This window comes from Coenobita brevimanus, chromosome 13 (genome assembly GCF_032717465.1).
Source record: "Coenobita brevimanus isolate Jiangsu-jjx chromosome 13, ASM3271746v2, whole genome shotgun sequence".
Classification (NCBI taxonomy): domain Eukaryota; kingdom Metazoa; phylum Arthropoda; class Malacostraca; order Decapoda; family Coenobitidae; genus Coenobita; species Coenobita brevimanus.
The window spans coordinates 52,374,411-52,388,996 of NC_136966.1; the positions used below are offsets into that span (position 1 = coordinate 52,374,411).

Below are 14,586 nucleotides of genomic sequence, written 5' to 3' on the forward strand. Positions count from 1 at the left end.
TGTAATGTAGCTGATGGGAACACATCAAAGACCGGTGATACACGTAAATGTGTTTGACAGTTATTTAGCTGGCGTGATGCGCTCATTGGTTGTATAACCCTATTCAAACACGGTTTCATTATGTGTAATACACCTGCCTGCCAGTAAAAAAGGGTGTATACAGTAAAAGCTGGCCTCTGTAATATACGAATACATACAGCACATACGTACATGTATAGCCTACATATATAAATACAAATATACATACATTCATATGCATACTTACATACATGCAATTTCTGTACATACCTACAAGTATGACACATCATCGCACCAAACCCTTCCTCCCATCACTACCTTATCTTGCCACCACACAATTTCATTAGGCGTAGGGAAGGGCCTCGTGCAATGAATGGATTATTGAAAGATACATCAAGAACCTCAAGTTTAGAAAGTCTCATTGAAACAAAGTAAAATCGCTCGGAGAGAGAGAGAGAGAGAGAGAGAGAGAGAGAGAGAGAGAGAGAAAGAAGAAGAAGAAGAAGAAGAAGAAGAAGAAGAAGAAGAAGAAGAAAAAGAAGAAGAAGAAGAAGAAAAGAAAAAAGAAACCGCACTGAGGGTATAACTCTCAACCACGCTATGAAATTTTTTCAGTGTCACTCTTCAGGTGATTTTACTTATTGGCTGAAACTGAAATTAGTACTAGTAGCAGCAGCAGCAGCAGCAGCAGTAGTAGTAGTAGTAGTAGTAGTAGTAGTAGTAGCAGCCTCAGGTTGGCTTGAAATATGAACCCAGTGGACCACGGACTTAAGATGCTCCTCTCAAGCAGTTCACTATTTTCCTTTCGGGGTATAGGGAGGTAGTTGAGGGACGTTTGTATAACCACGTAACAGAGCCCTCCCGTTATATCAGTGCCACCCCGTGAAGGCGTCTCTCTCCTGCACCGATGAAGTGCTTAATTTCGAAAACTTTCTCCTAAACTGAGTAAATAAATAAATAAATAAATCGTCAAAGTGAAAGGGTTAACTGTAGCATGTAATTTTAAATCCATATTCCCAGAAGAGACAGGAAAGGCTCGTATTGCTCTCTCTCTCTCTCTCTCTCTCTCTCTCTCTCTCTCTCTCTCTCTCTCTCTCTCTCTCTCAGGGTAAAGCCAAAATTGGTTTTCACACTGGCACCCACTCTCTCTTTGTCCCTTAGTTTACCTTTTATATAACTGTTCCCCCCTTGAAACACCCACCTGCGAGACAGAGAGAGAGAGAGAGAGAGAGACTAAAATATAAATGTTTTTGAAAAGAAAGAGTATAATGTTAATGATGAAGACATTAACTTAGAGAGAGAGAGAGAGAGAGAGACGGTGTGACTATATACATATAATATTCCTCGTCCTCTGTTACTTTGTCAGTTTTTGTTTTGTCCTTGTTGTGTTTTTGTGCTTTTTATGTTTTATGTATTCAGTTTCCTAGCGCTTTTATGTACGTTTGGAAATGTGATGTTTTTCCCTTTTTTTTTTTTAATCTACTTGGTTTTCTGTTGATTATGTGTTATGATGTTCTTCATTTTTGCTGTTTTCCTGTTGTTTGTGTGTTCTCATGTTGTACTCTTTTATTTTACTTTTAATTCCATATTGTTATCCGCAGTTTCTCTACTTTTCATTGGTTTACTCTTTAATGGTCAGGATAATTCTGGTATTCTCTTCCAGCTGTCACCTGATTTTATTCTAAGAGTGAGTTCTATAGGAGTGGTATTTTCGTCGGGTAAGGAGGCTTCCTAACACCATTTCATCAGTGATTTATTTTCTAAACATCCCGTTAATATCCTCTTATTTTGCTTCTTATATCTTTTTAATATCGACGTAGATGGCATGAATAACACACAAGATGGTAACGGAGCAGAGTCAGAAAATGTAAACCACTAAGGAAGAGGTGTTAGTAACCTTCCAAACCGTGCCAAAATACCGACCTAAATGTTAATACCGCCACCGTTAGCCCTCTCATAATCAGAACAGCTCTAGTAGCCTATTCCACATTAACGCCAGAAGATTTAACTGCGTCGAAATTGTCATAAGATGCCTGATTTTTTTGTATTAGTATATACTTTTTATTTCATTGTAATTCACTTTTCTTTTATATTGCTGACATTTTATTATTCCAATTCGTTTCTCACGAAGTGGGAATCTTAGGTTAGTTCATGTCCGTACGTCCGTACCTCCGCTCCACGCTGTATCTCAGGAACTATTTGTTGGAATTTTCTCATATTTTGTATAATTATAGGGTCATGTAGGAGGTTGATGCCCGTCTTTTCGAAATATTGAAAAAAAATCAGATATGACCGACTTATGACCTTTTTTTTTTTTTTTTTTTTTGAAACTTTAAACCCCTTATATCTCCTTTACTTTAACATACAGGTTTACAGGTTGTAACTAAGAGGAATATGTAGTCTCTGAGACTTGTTTGAGGGTTCGGCTTTTTTTTTTTTTTCTTTTTTATTCGTTTATGTTTCATGCGGTGCCTTTTTTTTTTTTTTTTTAACGTCTGGATCATATCAGTTACCTTTTGCAGTTGCATTAGTTATCGCATGGTTTTTCTCATGGTATAGCTTTTTTGTCTTTGCCGTATTATTTTTATTGTTATTAATCCGATGTTATTTCTTCCTCTTATTATTACTACTAAGTTATTCCAGCATTTCCATTACTCTTATTACTTTTTTCACTTTGTTTCAGATACTTTTGTAAAATGTGTCCGATATGTACTGCGATATATAAATTATGATGTTTGTCATATAGGTTGTTTCTGCTTTATTCTTTCATGTATTTTTAATGTTCAAGCTTTATTCTTTCTTTTTTTTTTTGCTAAATTCCCTTTTACTGTATTTATTTTGGTTTTGCTTCATTCCTTTGTGTTTATTATGTTTATGATTTTTGTTAGTTTTGATGTTTCTGTTACATAGTCCTACTTTTTTTGTTTTTACCCTATTCTTTGGTGATTATATGTATATGCTTATATTTTGTTACTAATGATAATCCTGCTTTATTCTGTGATATTTGTGATGTTTATGATTTAGATTTTGTTATTTATGACCTGTCTGCCTTATTTTTGTCGTTTTTATGTGTGCTTCATATTCATTATTAATTGGTATCTTTTCTTTGTTACAGGTATATGTTCAGTTGCTAGTATTTCTTCGGTTGTTTTTTGTTTGTTCTGTATTTTATTTTGCCAACTTCATGTTAGTAGCAACCACCACACTATCGAATATATATATATATATATATATATATATATATAAGGACATTTCAATCGCATCGCCCAGCACTTGTGTTGCATCCTAGGACACAAGCGTCCATCTCCTCATCATTCTCAGAACCTATTTAGAACATTCCAGATCCTTTTCAGAACACTCCTTCGTGAGTGGCATCATATTCGAATGCTAATCTCTTGTTACAAATAAGCATTCAGGATGGAGAGAGTTTTAGGTCAGGATGAAATGAAAAGAGTATAGAAGTTCTCCTGACAAGAATAAGAACCTGAGAACAGAGGAAGCAAGTTCGTGTGGGAAAGCAATCACATCCTTATTTAGTTTCTCTCTCTCTCTCTCTCTCTCTCTCTGTCGATCAGTTAACTATCCATCTGCCTACCTATCTATCTATCTATCTATATCTATCTGTCCTTCAATCCATCTGTCTGTCAGTCGATCGATCGATCTGCATGGTTCAGTTTATATACAGTATACCGTATGTGTCTGTATATGCCATGTATGTATGCATCCATCTATCTATCTGACTGTCAACCCATCATTCTGTCTACCTATTTGTCTGTCTATCTATCTATATCTATCTGTCTGTCTACAGCATCTGTCTATCTATCTCTCTGTCCATCTATCTATCTGTATCTATCTGTCCATCCAAATATCCATTCCTATATCTTCCTACCTATCCATCTATCTATGTGTATGTCTAGGCAGGTGGGCGAGACTTCCTTAAATAGTTCATGGACGCAACCTTCAACCTAAGGGAAGAGACTTGTTGAATGTCACGTTCCTTGCACCGCTTATAGTTCTCTCTCTCTCTCTCTCTCTCTCTCTCTCTCTCTCTCTCTCTCTCTCTCTCTCTCTCTCTCTCTCTCTCAGTAGTGCTTGAATATAAGTTAACCAGAAAATACCGTATATTTTTATGTAAAGTGGAAGGAGCACTTTGAGGATTTGTTGAATGTAGAGAGTGAGAGCAGTGTGAGTATAAGTGGTTGGGGAATGGCTGGGAGAAGAAGAGATGAGAGGAGGGAGGAAGAGATCAGTAGGTCGGAAGTAGTGGAAGCAATGAAGAAGATTAAGCTGGGAAAGGCCCCAGGAATTGATGGAGTGTGTGGTGAAATGCTTAGGTATGGGGGTGAGATTGTTGTGGAGTGGATATGGAAGTTGTGTAGATTGGCTTGGGAAGAGGGAAGGGTTCCAGAGGACTGGAAATCAGGTATAATTGTTCCTCTGTACAAAGGAAAAGGGGAGAGAGAAGTATGTGGTAACCATAGGGGTATTTGCCTTCTTAGTGTGACTGGTAAAATATATGGTAGAATACACATTGATAGGGTTAGGCATATGACAGAGGAGCTAGTTGGAGAAGAACAAGGGGGATTTAGGAAGGGAAAAGGGTGTGTAGATCAGATATTTGTTCTAAGATGTTTAGTGGAGAAGTATCTAGAGAAGGGAAGGAAAGTGTATGCTGCCTTCATGGACTTGGAGAAAGCTTATGACAGAATAGATAGGCAAGGTATGTGGAAGGTATTAAGAATATATGGAGTGGAGGGGAAATTGTTGAGTGCTGTGAAGAGTATGTACGAGGGAGCTAGGGCTACGGTGCGAGTGGATGGTGAGCTGAGTGAGTTCTTTGATCTCAATGTGGGACTGAAACAGAGGTGTGTGATGTCTCCATGGCTGTTTAATATATATATGGATGGGGTTGTAAAGGAGGTGCAAGGTAGGGCAGTGGATGTGGGGGTGGCCCTAATGAATGAGGGTGAGATTTGGAAGCTTCTGGTGTTGCTGTTTGCTGATGATACAGTATTGTTGAGTGAAGATGAATGGGAGTTGCAAGGTTTGGTGAATGAATTTGGGACAGTGTGTAGGAGGAGGAAGCTGAAAATTAATGTAAACAAAAGTAAAGTTATGGTGTTTGAGAGGAATGAAGCCACAGAGTGTGCAGTGAGGTTGGATGGTGAGGATATGGAGAATGTGAGTGCATTCAAGTACTTGGGTAGTGTGATGAGTAAGGATGGAACTTTGGGGGATGAAGTACGTGAAAGGGTACAGCAGGGAAGAAAGGTTGTTGGTACACTGAAAGCAGTGATGAGAAATAGGGAGGTGAGTATGGAAGTTAAGAAGTCACTGCATGATGGTATTGTGATCCCTACCCTGACGTATGGAAGCGAGGCGTGGACCTTGCAAGAGGGGAACAAGTCAAGAGTGAGAGCAGTGGAAATGAGTTACTTGAGAGGAGCATGTGGAGTGACGTGGAGGGACAGGTTGACGAATGAAGAAGTGAAGGAACGTTGTGGGGTAGATGTGGATGTGATTGAAAAGATTAGGAGAAATACACTGAGGTGGTTTGGACATGTGGAGAGAATGGAGAATGAAAGACTGACTAAGAGGGTGTATGTAGGTGAGGTGGAGGGAGGGAGAAGGAGGGGTAGACCGAGGATGAGGTGGAGGGATGGAGTTGAGAGGTATATGAGGGAGGGGGGGGTGAGTTGGGGGGAGGGGAGTCAAATGGTGGGTGACAGAGTGACTTGGAGGCGTTTTGTCTGCGGCCACCCTTTTGCGGGATTAGGGCGTCGGGCTATAGATAGATAGATAGATAGCATCCCGGGTAGAATAATGCTGTGGTAAATTTACTTCCACATGCATTGCTGTGAATCGAATTTCTAGCGGCAGTAATGGAGCTTAAGAGTCTCCACAGATATAAGCGTCTCTGCAAATATAAGGTCTTCATAAATATAAGGGTCTCCCCAAATGTAAGGGTCTCCCCAAATGTAAGGGTCTCCCCAAATGTAAGGGTCTCCCCAAATGTAAGGGTCTCCCCAAATATAAGAGTCTCCCCAAATATAAGAGTCTCCCCAAATATAAGAGTCTCCCCAAATATAAGGGTTTTCACAAATAAAAGGGTCTCTGTAAATATAAGGGTCTCCACAAATATAAGGGTCTCCATAAATATAAGGGTCTCCATAAATAGAAAGGCCTCCATGAATATGAGGGTCTCCCCAAATATAAGGGTCTCCCCAAATATAAGGGTATCAGTAAATATATGGGTCTTCACAGATTAAAGGGTCTCTGTAAATACAGTATAAGGGTCTCCACAAATATAAGGGTCTCCATAAATATAAGGGTCTCCATAAATAGAAAGAAGCCTCTGTGGTACAGTGGTAAAGTGTGCGTTTTCGTGCACTGAAGAACGAGGGTTCGTGTCCCACCAGGGTAATAAACTTTGGGAGCATTCTTCTGACCACGTACTGCTTGGCGGACATCAGGGGTGCTGTGGTTAAACCACTGTCGCATACTATAAAGTATGCTTGCACCCAGTCGGCTTGCATGGGCCGATTACACTTGGTTCGCAGACTACACACACATCCAAAACCACTACAACACTACAATTACACTTACAAGCACTTCTCACCCTACATACAATCCCTACCAGAGAGCCTAAGCCACTTGATACAGTTACATTGGCTGTATCGTCCCCATTTCGGTATAGGGATAGGCCTGTCCTGCAGTGGACACTCAAATGGCTGATGAGATGAGATGAGATGAGATAAACATAAAGGCCTCTATGAATACAAGGGTCTCCACAAATATAAGAGTCTCCACAAATATAAGGGTTTCCACAAATATAAGGGTCTCCACAAATATAATGGTCTCCACAAATGCAAGAGTCTTCACAAACATATGAGTCTCCAGAAATATAAGGGTCTCCACAGATATGAGGGTCTCCAAAAAAATAAGGGTCCCCACAGATAAATTGGTCCCCACAAATATAAAGGCCTCCACAAATAAAAGGGTCTTCGTAAACAAACTAACAGGCCTCTATAAACATTTGCCTCAGGCAGGGGCACACCCAGGGGGGGGGACCACCGGGCCCTTGCCCCCCTCTTAGCTCTCTGGGCTGCTGAAAATTTATATATATTATTTCGATAGCAGCAAAACATGAAAAATTGGAAAGTACGAACAAAGAGTAACACATAAGCCAGCAGCTCCCTGACTCTAAACCTGCATGTGATCTCCCCATAATTATCGGATTACCTGACCTCACCTCACTACGGGCCCCCCCCATTAGAAACTTCCTGGGTGTGCCCCTGGCCTCAGGGCCTCTATAAACATTTGCCTCAAAGGCTCCATAAATATCTGCCTCAAAGCCTCCATAAACATCCGCCTTAAAGCCTTCATAAACATCTGCCTCAAAGCCTCCATAAATATTTGCCTTAGGACCACCATAAACATTTGCCTTTGAGATTCCTTAAATACTGTTCTCAGAGTCTTCATGAATATTTGCCTCAGGGCCTCTATGAACATCTGTTCCAGGGCCTTCATGCATATTTTCATTGGGGCCTCCATAAATATTATCCTCAGGGCTTCTATAAGCATTTACCTCATACTTTCCATAAATATTATTCTCAGGACCTCCATAAATATGTGCCCCAGGACCTCCATAAACATTTGCCTTTTGGCCTTTGTAAACATTTGCCTCAGGGGCCTCCATAAACATTTGCCTCAGAGTCTTCATAGATATTTGCCACAGAGCATCTTTAAACATTAGCTCAGAGCATACATAATTATTTGCTTCAGTCTCCATAAACATTTGCCTCAGAGCCTCCATAAACATTTGCCCCAGAGCCTCCATGAACATTTGCCTCAGAGTGTACATAAACAGGATGACCAGGTCAAGAGTGAAAGATACCAAACTACTGTATAGGATGCTGTGTGTGATGGGACATGGGATGGACAAGTGAATAATTAAATGTGTTCTTGATGGTGACATAGGATGGTCAAGTGTTTAATTATAAATATCCTTGCAGGTGTAGGATGCTGTGTGTGATGGAGGGGACACGGGATGGAACAGGGGACGCCACCACCGAGTTCATTGCGACAGGCCGGACAGGGCGCCGAAACGCCTTGCCGGATATTCTGTCAGATCACTCCTGCACCTCTACTGCTGACCTGCCCGAGGCGCTTGAGAAGCTCACATGCTCGGGTAAGATGCTTACCCACCTCAGGGCACAAGGATCTTATTTATTGAGGATCTAAGTCAATTTACTGGGTAAACTCTCCTTAGAAGCTTAGTATGTGAAAATACATGGTACATATAGTATGTGAAAACATATAGTTCATGTAGTTGCTGGTTCATTGAAAGCAGTGATAAGAAACAGGGAAGTGAACATGGAAGTAAAAAAGTCACTGCATGACAGTATTGTGATACCAGCTGTAATGTATGGAAGTGAAGCTTGGACCTTGTTGGAAGGACACAAGTCAAGAGTGAGTGCTGTGGAAATGAGTTATTTGAGAGGAGCATGTGGAGATACATGGAGAGACAGATTGACAAATGAGGAAGTGAAGGACTGTTTTGATGTGGATGCAGATATGATGGAAACTGTTAGGAGCAATACACTGTGGTGATTTGGCCTCTCCCCCCCTCCACCTCATGTGAGTGAGGTGGAGAGGGGGAGAGGGAAGGGGTGGCAGAGGATGAGATGGAGGAATGGAGTGGAGAGGTATATGAGAGAGGGGGGGTGTGAGCTGGGTGCAGGGCAGTGAAATGACGAAGGACCAGGTGACATTGAGGTGATTTGTTTGTGGCCACCCCTTATGGGATTAAGGCTTATGGCAATAGATAGATACTGCAATAGTTTTTTTTTTTTTTATTCATATTGATTTTGTTGCATAATGTATTGTAGTTATATGAGTGGAGATATAAGAATAAACAAGCAGTCTCATACACTACATACAGTAAGCTTAAGAAAATTCATCAGTATGAAACCAGCACTGATATAGGCTGTATGCACGACATAACAAACCTAACCATCTTTTTATTATTATTTGGATTGTTACTTTGATAATATGTTATATAATAAAGTAAGTCAATTTTCATGTTAATCATACATTGTTTTATCCATAGGGGCAAGTGAGAATGAATACAGTACTGTATAATAGTTTGCCTACCTTAATGTAGTGATTATCTTTTGATTTGCAGTTCTTGTAACTCAGTCACTGATAATACTACTGCCCTATATCTTGTCCACTTACCTTTTTCTTGACTGGCACCATTTTCTAGTGTCAGTACAGTATCTTATTAACACTCAGAATTTAATGTGGAGAATGATCATTTTGTCAAAGTAAAACAGACAGAGTATATCTGTGTTTTTCCTGCAGGAGAATGGAAATCCTTCTTAGTTATTAACAGGTCTTACAATAGGGGCAGATCAAGTATTTGTTCAAAGGGGGGCTCCAAAGCTTTTTCCTTTTCTTTTTAGACATTAATATCAGTTATATATTAGATTTATAGTAATTTTTAAAATGTATATGCAGTATTACAATTTATTTTCCAATCATAAACTGCAAAGCATCATTATTTTGGTCAGATTCATGTGGCAAAGAGTTTTGAAAAATACTCTATATTGCAAACATTAAGTAGTTTTGTGTACATGTTACAGGAATTATTAGTACCTCAAGTAAAAATAAATATTCCCTGTACCCCCAACCTTCTCTGAATCTACCACAGGATGGCATGGAAAGGAGGAGGAAGATTGATGAAACTGTGATTTCTTTCTTTGATTCATGCTCAGAAAAATTAAATACTTTTGCTCTGAAATTCCTCACGATACTGTACATTGCAAAGAACCAGGATGATGATGTAGGGGACATTTTAGGAGAATGATCCATTTTGGTTATGATTTCATGTATCACAGCTTTTGTATATTTGGTTCAGGAAACCCATGGTTCAGATGAAATCCTTTGCTTTGTGTCACATTTAATGTACTGTACAGTATTCCTGGATTATTATTTACCTGCCAGTTTTACATTTACTCTGTAGTTGTAGATGGTAGCAACCATCATCCACTCAGTTGATGCAGTGCTGCCTACCTCTTCATAGGTGACTGTACCCTGAGCAACAAGCCTAATGGTTACCTGTAACCCAGGAAACCATTTACAGTGCTAGATAGAGACCATGTAACCAAACAGAGTGATGTAGAGCCTATTATGGTGCCCATATTAACTGGATGGATAGATGCATATGTGGCATCCATCCAGGAACCAAACTTCCATACTCTTCCTTGCCCATTGCTGTAGCAAGGCACTGTCTGCTGGAATGGAACATCGGTTCACTGTGTGGGACAGCCCTGCAGAGGCAGTTCCTTGCCTGTGGTGATGGGTCTGCTTGGCCAGACAGAACAGGGTTATTCTAATAATAATAATAATAGCAGTAATAATAACACCACAGATAGCATATCATTTATACTGTATTTGCCCTTCTCCTAATGAATTACTGTCTTCTCTAGAAACTTGGGACTGAATTTCAGGATAAAATTCCAAGGTTGCTTGAAATTTATTTTTGTTGTTAAGACCTGAAGGTATGGATTTTGAGGTGCAGATTGTCAGATTCTGCAATTTTCCATTTGTTGGCTTGTTTATGATAAGTCACGAGCAGGAGTAGTGGAAATGAGACTCTGGTTTGTATAGACTGAATTGAATAAAGAAACACAGTGTTTTCTGAAAGATGTGGCATAAGGAAATCTGTTGATGATACAGTAATGTAGAAGAGAGTGCATCTGGTGGCAAGTGTTGTGTTCATATGTCAAGAATGCTATAGATAAAGTGGTGTAATAGGTATTTGTATGTGCATTAGAAGGTGGGAAGAAGCATGGTGCCTGCTAGTTCAAGATAAAAATGGATGGTATGGAAGCTTGCATGATACTCTAGTGACACAAATTGACCAGGAAGTTAAAACAAGATCACCTACAGTTTTCTTATGTTTTTAACCCTTGAATCAAGCTGGTGTCCTAAAGAAGCAGATGTTGTCATTGTATTCCAATAGATGGATGTTCTGTGCATGAATTATGCCATCTGGTTGAGTATTAATGAGACAAATGAGTATACGAATCCATACAAGACTAATATGGAATAGAGGTGGATGTTATGGGGACATAAAAAGAAGTATTTTGAAGCAGTTTAGCCATATTTGGCAAATGGAGAACAAGAGAGTGACAGAGAAGGTTTGTAAGTATATTGTGACCATGAGAAGGGATAGGCTAATATCTAGGTGGAAGGATAATGTAACAAGGTATATGAGAGATGACAGAGCATCACAGGAGCAGCAGCCATGTTACTTCTTTACATGTATAGAAATACATGGAGATCCTTTTGTTCTGGCCATCCATTCTGGGATGCTGTGTTGTGCAGTAAAGACATGAAGATGGATGTGCAGATCACCAGATGCAGAATAAATAGGTCATTTACTGAGTGTAACAGTGAAGAGTTGAATACCATATATACATCTAGGCTCATATGATTTAGGCTTATAAAAAAGTGAGAAAGTAACTACTGTTATGTGAAATACTTCTCAGAATGTAGAAGAGACAGTTTCTGTGGCTAAATGAAGAGGTCCTAAGAAGGAATTTCAAGGTTAGGATACTTAGCAAGAGTGTTTTTGGAGAGCATGAAGCTTGGACAGTGCCCATCAGGTAAACAAGACAAACTCATGCAAGCATGGAACATTACCTATCAGAATATAAGTGGTAAGCCATGTAAAAATGTATGCATGACTGACATGCAGAGGAATAGCACATAAGTAAAATCTTTTGTACAGATTATCAATGATAGTAGGCTACTGTATTATACTTGTATGCTGGTGTCTAGTTAAAGAATTTGTCATTGATTATGTGGATAGTTGTGTTGACTATCAAGTACAGTAAACTCTCAGTTATTCTTCTTTGCAATATCCAGGGCTGCTGGCTCGGTTCTGTTAATGCAATATCTGGTGAAGTTATGCAATGTCCAGTGCCGAAATAGGATGTAGCCAGGAGTTCTATGCAATATCTGGCATCAAGGTGTATCAACCAGCTTATAAATGGTAGCCAACCGGCACTGTGTTACTGTATTATGGTACTGTATTTTATCATTACTTTATTGTATTTTATGCTTAATTTTCATCTTTTACTCATGGGAAAGTTTTTAGGAAAGAAAGTTGAGATGGATAATACACAGTACCTGGTTCAGTGCTGAATATTGAGCCAATGGGGGTACTGTGCAATATCCAGCATTTTGCAATGTCAGGCGTAGGGCTTGGGTGAACTATGCCAGATAATCAAGAGTTTACTGTATTTAAGTTTATCATAAGTTCATTGATTGTCTTAATTTGAAATAAAAAAGTGATTGATGTGGTTACAGATAGTGGCAGTGAGGGTGGTGCAACAGGCGGTGCGACAGGAGGCAGCAGCGAAGGGGCCACTGGGGTACAGGAGCAGGCTTCCGGCTCGTAACACTTTTACCCCAACTTTTATACCAGAATGACCCCAGCAGATTAGCTGGCCACAATGAAACAGGCAGCAGATGGTGAAGGAATCTGGAGGCAGAGTCTGTTGATGTATAGATTGGTAGGAGGTAGAGGTGGCAGCATTGTGGGATGGGTGACCTGACCTTATTTGCTACCAGTATGGCTTGGGCAGCTGGTGGTTTGTGCAGCTAGCAGAGGAGTAGATGTGGTAGACAACTGTTTCATCTAGGAGAATTGCCCAATATCATGAGCAGCAGGTGGACCTTAGCCTATGACCTGCTTTCTTTCAGTAGGGTTTCTGTCTTTTGAGAAATCTGCTGGTTCACTCGGCTGTGCGCATTGTTTCATGTCATCGCAGGACTTGCAGCATGACCAAATCTTCTTTAGTGGTGAAGTGTAGCAATGAGGCCATGTTTTACTGTTGAAGTAATACTTTTTTATTTGGTGACAGTAGGTTATTTTTTAGGACAATGCTGAAAGGACACACAAATGAAGTAATAAGTGATAGTGTAGCTGAATTATTACTGTATGAAAATTACTGTATTTGTATGCCATATTTTACAGTGAATGATGGCGAAAATCTTTTATAATGAAGAATGCCGAGCAGAGAAGAAATGAATATCCTTTCATAGCAAGCTTTACATGTTGTTTGTACTTCTTATTTTCTTCCGTGGACTGAGGAAGCAATGCAGTAATATCTCTACATAGTGACGTGTGGATAGTACTATATATTTCTGATATGTAAACACCAGTTCACCCATAATGAGTGTGTTATAATTATCAGCCAAAATAAGTTGAGGCGGGAGGATACTGATGTATCTGTAGTCCCCAGCTATTGTGATCTCTTCTTTGAAATAAGGACAGCTCAGTTTCTTTGTTTAAAACAGATTAAACACAACAGCATATTGAAAGTGCATTTGATGATGGTAAATTGCATAACTACTGAATTGGTACCACTGACTTGTTTGAATACTTGTGCTGTATATATTATTTCCCATTGCATCAGATCATTTACCAAAGATTTTTATTAGTATTCATGACACAGCCGTAGGCAAAGCTTGAAGCCAAATCATTCCAGTTGTTTAAGCAAAACTCATGAGGTGTAACCATATCTTAACCATCTCTGTACCAGTCACATCCACACATGACATGGTGAAGAGACTAATTTCACCTAATGAATACTGTAATTCACATGGGTTCCTTATTCCAGGGAGGTTGTCACTGCATCTGTTGAACATTAATGATTATGAATTTCATAAGGAAGCCCCTGAACGACTTATTTTGGCAAACTAAATATGGATACAGGAGCAAAACAACATAATCAAGGAGAAATAAAGTTCAGTTTGGTGAAGGACTTTTACTCACATTAATTCTTATTAACTCTTTTGCTGGTAGGAATTTTTCATTACAGAATGAATAACCCTTTTGCTCCAATTATATATATTTTTTCTTATATTCTAGCTAATGAACAGAAAAAATCAACATAGCAAAGACTTTTGTTTGTATTGTATATGGGATTGTAAAGGCTATATAGTGTCTAATTTCTTCAGTTTGGAAAGTCAGTCCTAATTTTTTTTTCTTATTTTAATGCTAAGTAGAAGGAACCAAAGGCCATGAGCCCACAAACTGTCCCTTCCAAAAAAAAAACAAAATACAAGAGAGAGTAAAATTCAAGATCCGATCATTTCGAGATGCCTGGACACACTGCGTTTGAAAGACTGGAGATCATAGCTAGCAGGAAATACAAACAGAGGGAGACAGTTCCAGAGTTGACCTGTTGCATAAATGAAGGACTGGGAGTAACGGTTACCTCTTGCATTAGAGAGTTGGACAAAAAAGGGATGAGAGTTTGTTGCTAGAGGGGTGCTACGCGCCCGTGGTAGAGGTGGAGGGATCCAAGCAGACAGTTCAGTGGAGTAGTGGTCATTGAAGTAGCAATAGAAAAGAGATAAAGATGCAACAGTGCGGCAAAGAGATAGAGGTTGAAGAGAGCCAGTAAAAGGAGGAGAGTTAATGAGACAAAAAACCTTTGCCTCCACCTAATTGAGAAGAGCTGTATATGGGGAGCCTTCCCACACGTG

The 14,586-nt window shown here is 39.6% G+C and overlaps 1 protein-coding gene across 2 annotated transcripts in view; it reads left to right on the top strand.

Moving 5' to 3' along the window:
* The window catches only part of LOC145416391 (uncharacterized), a 140,301-nt gene extending 126,454 nt beyond the window's left edge, over positions 1-13,847 (top strand). For both annotated transcript variants that reach the window (XM_080285353.1, XM_080285354.1), the window contains exons 3-4: positions 8,034-8,209; positions 12,400-13,847. In XM_080285353.1, the coding sequence (XP_080141479.1) occupies positions 8,041-8,209; positions 12,400-12,491 (261 nt within the window). In that variant the 5' untranslated portion in view covers positions 8,034-8,040 and the 3' untranslated portion in view covers positions 12,492-13,847. The remainder of the gene's footprint in view (positions 1-8,033; positions 8,210-12,399) is intronic.
* The last annotated feature ends 739 nt before the right edge of the window (positions 13,848-14,586 follow it).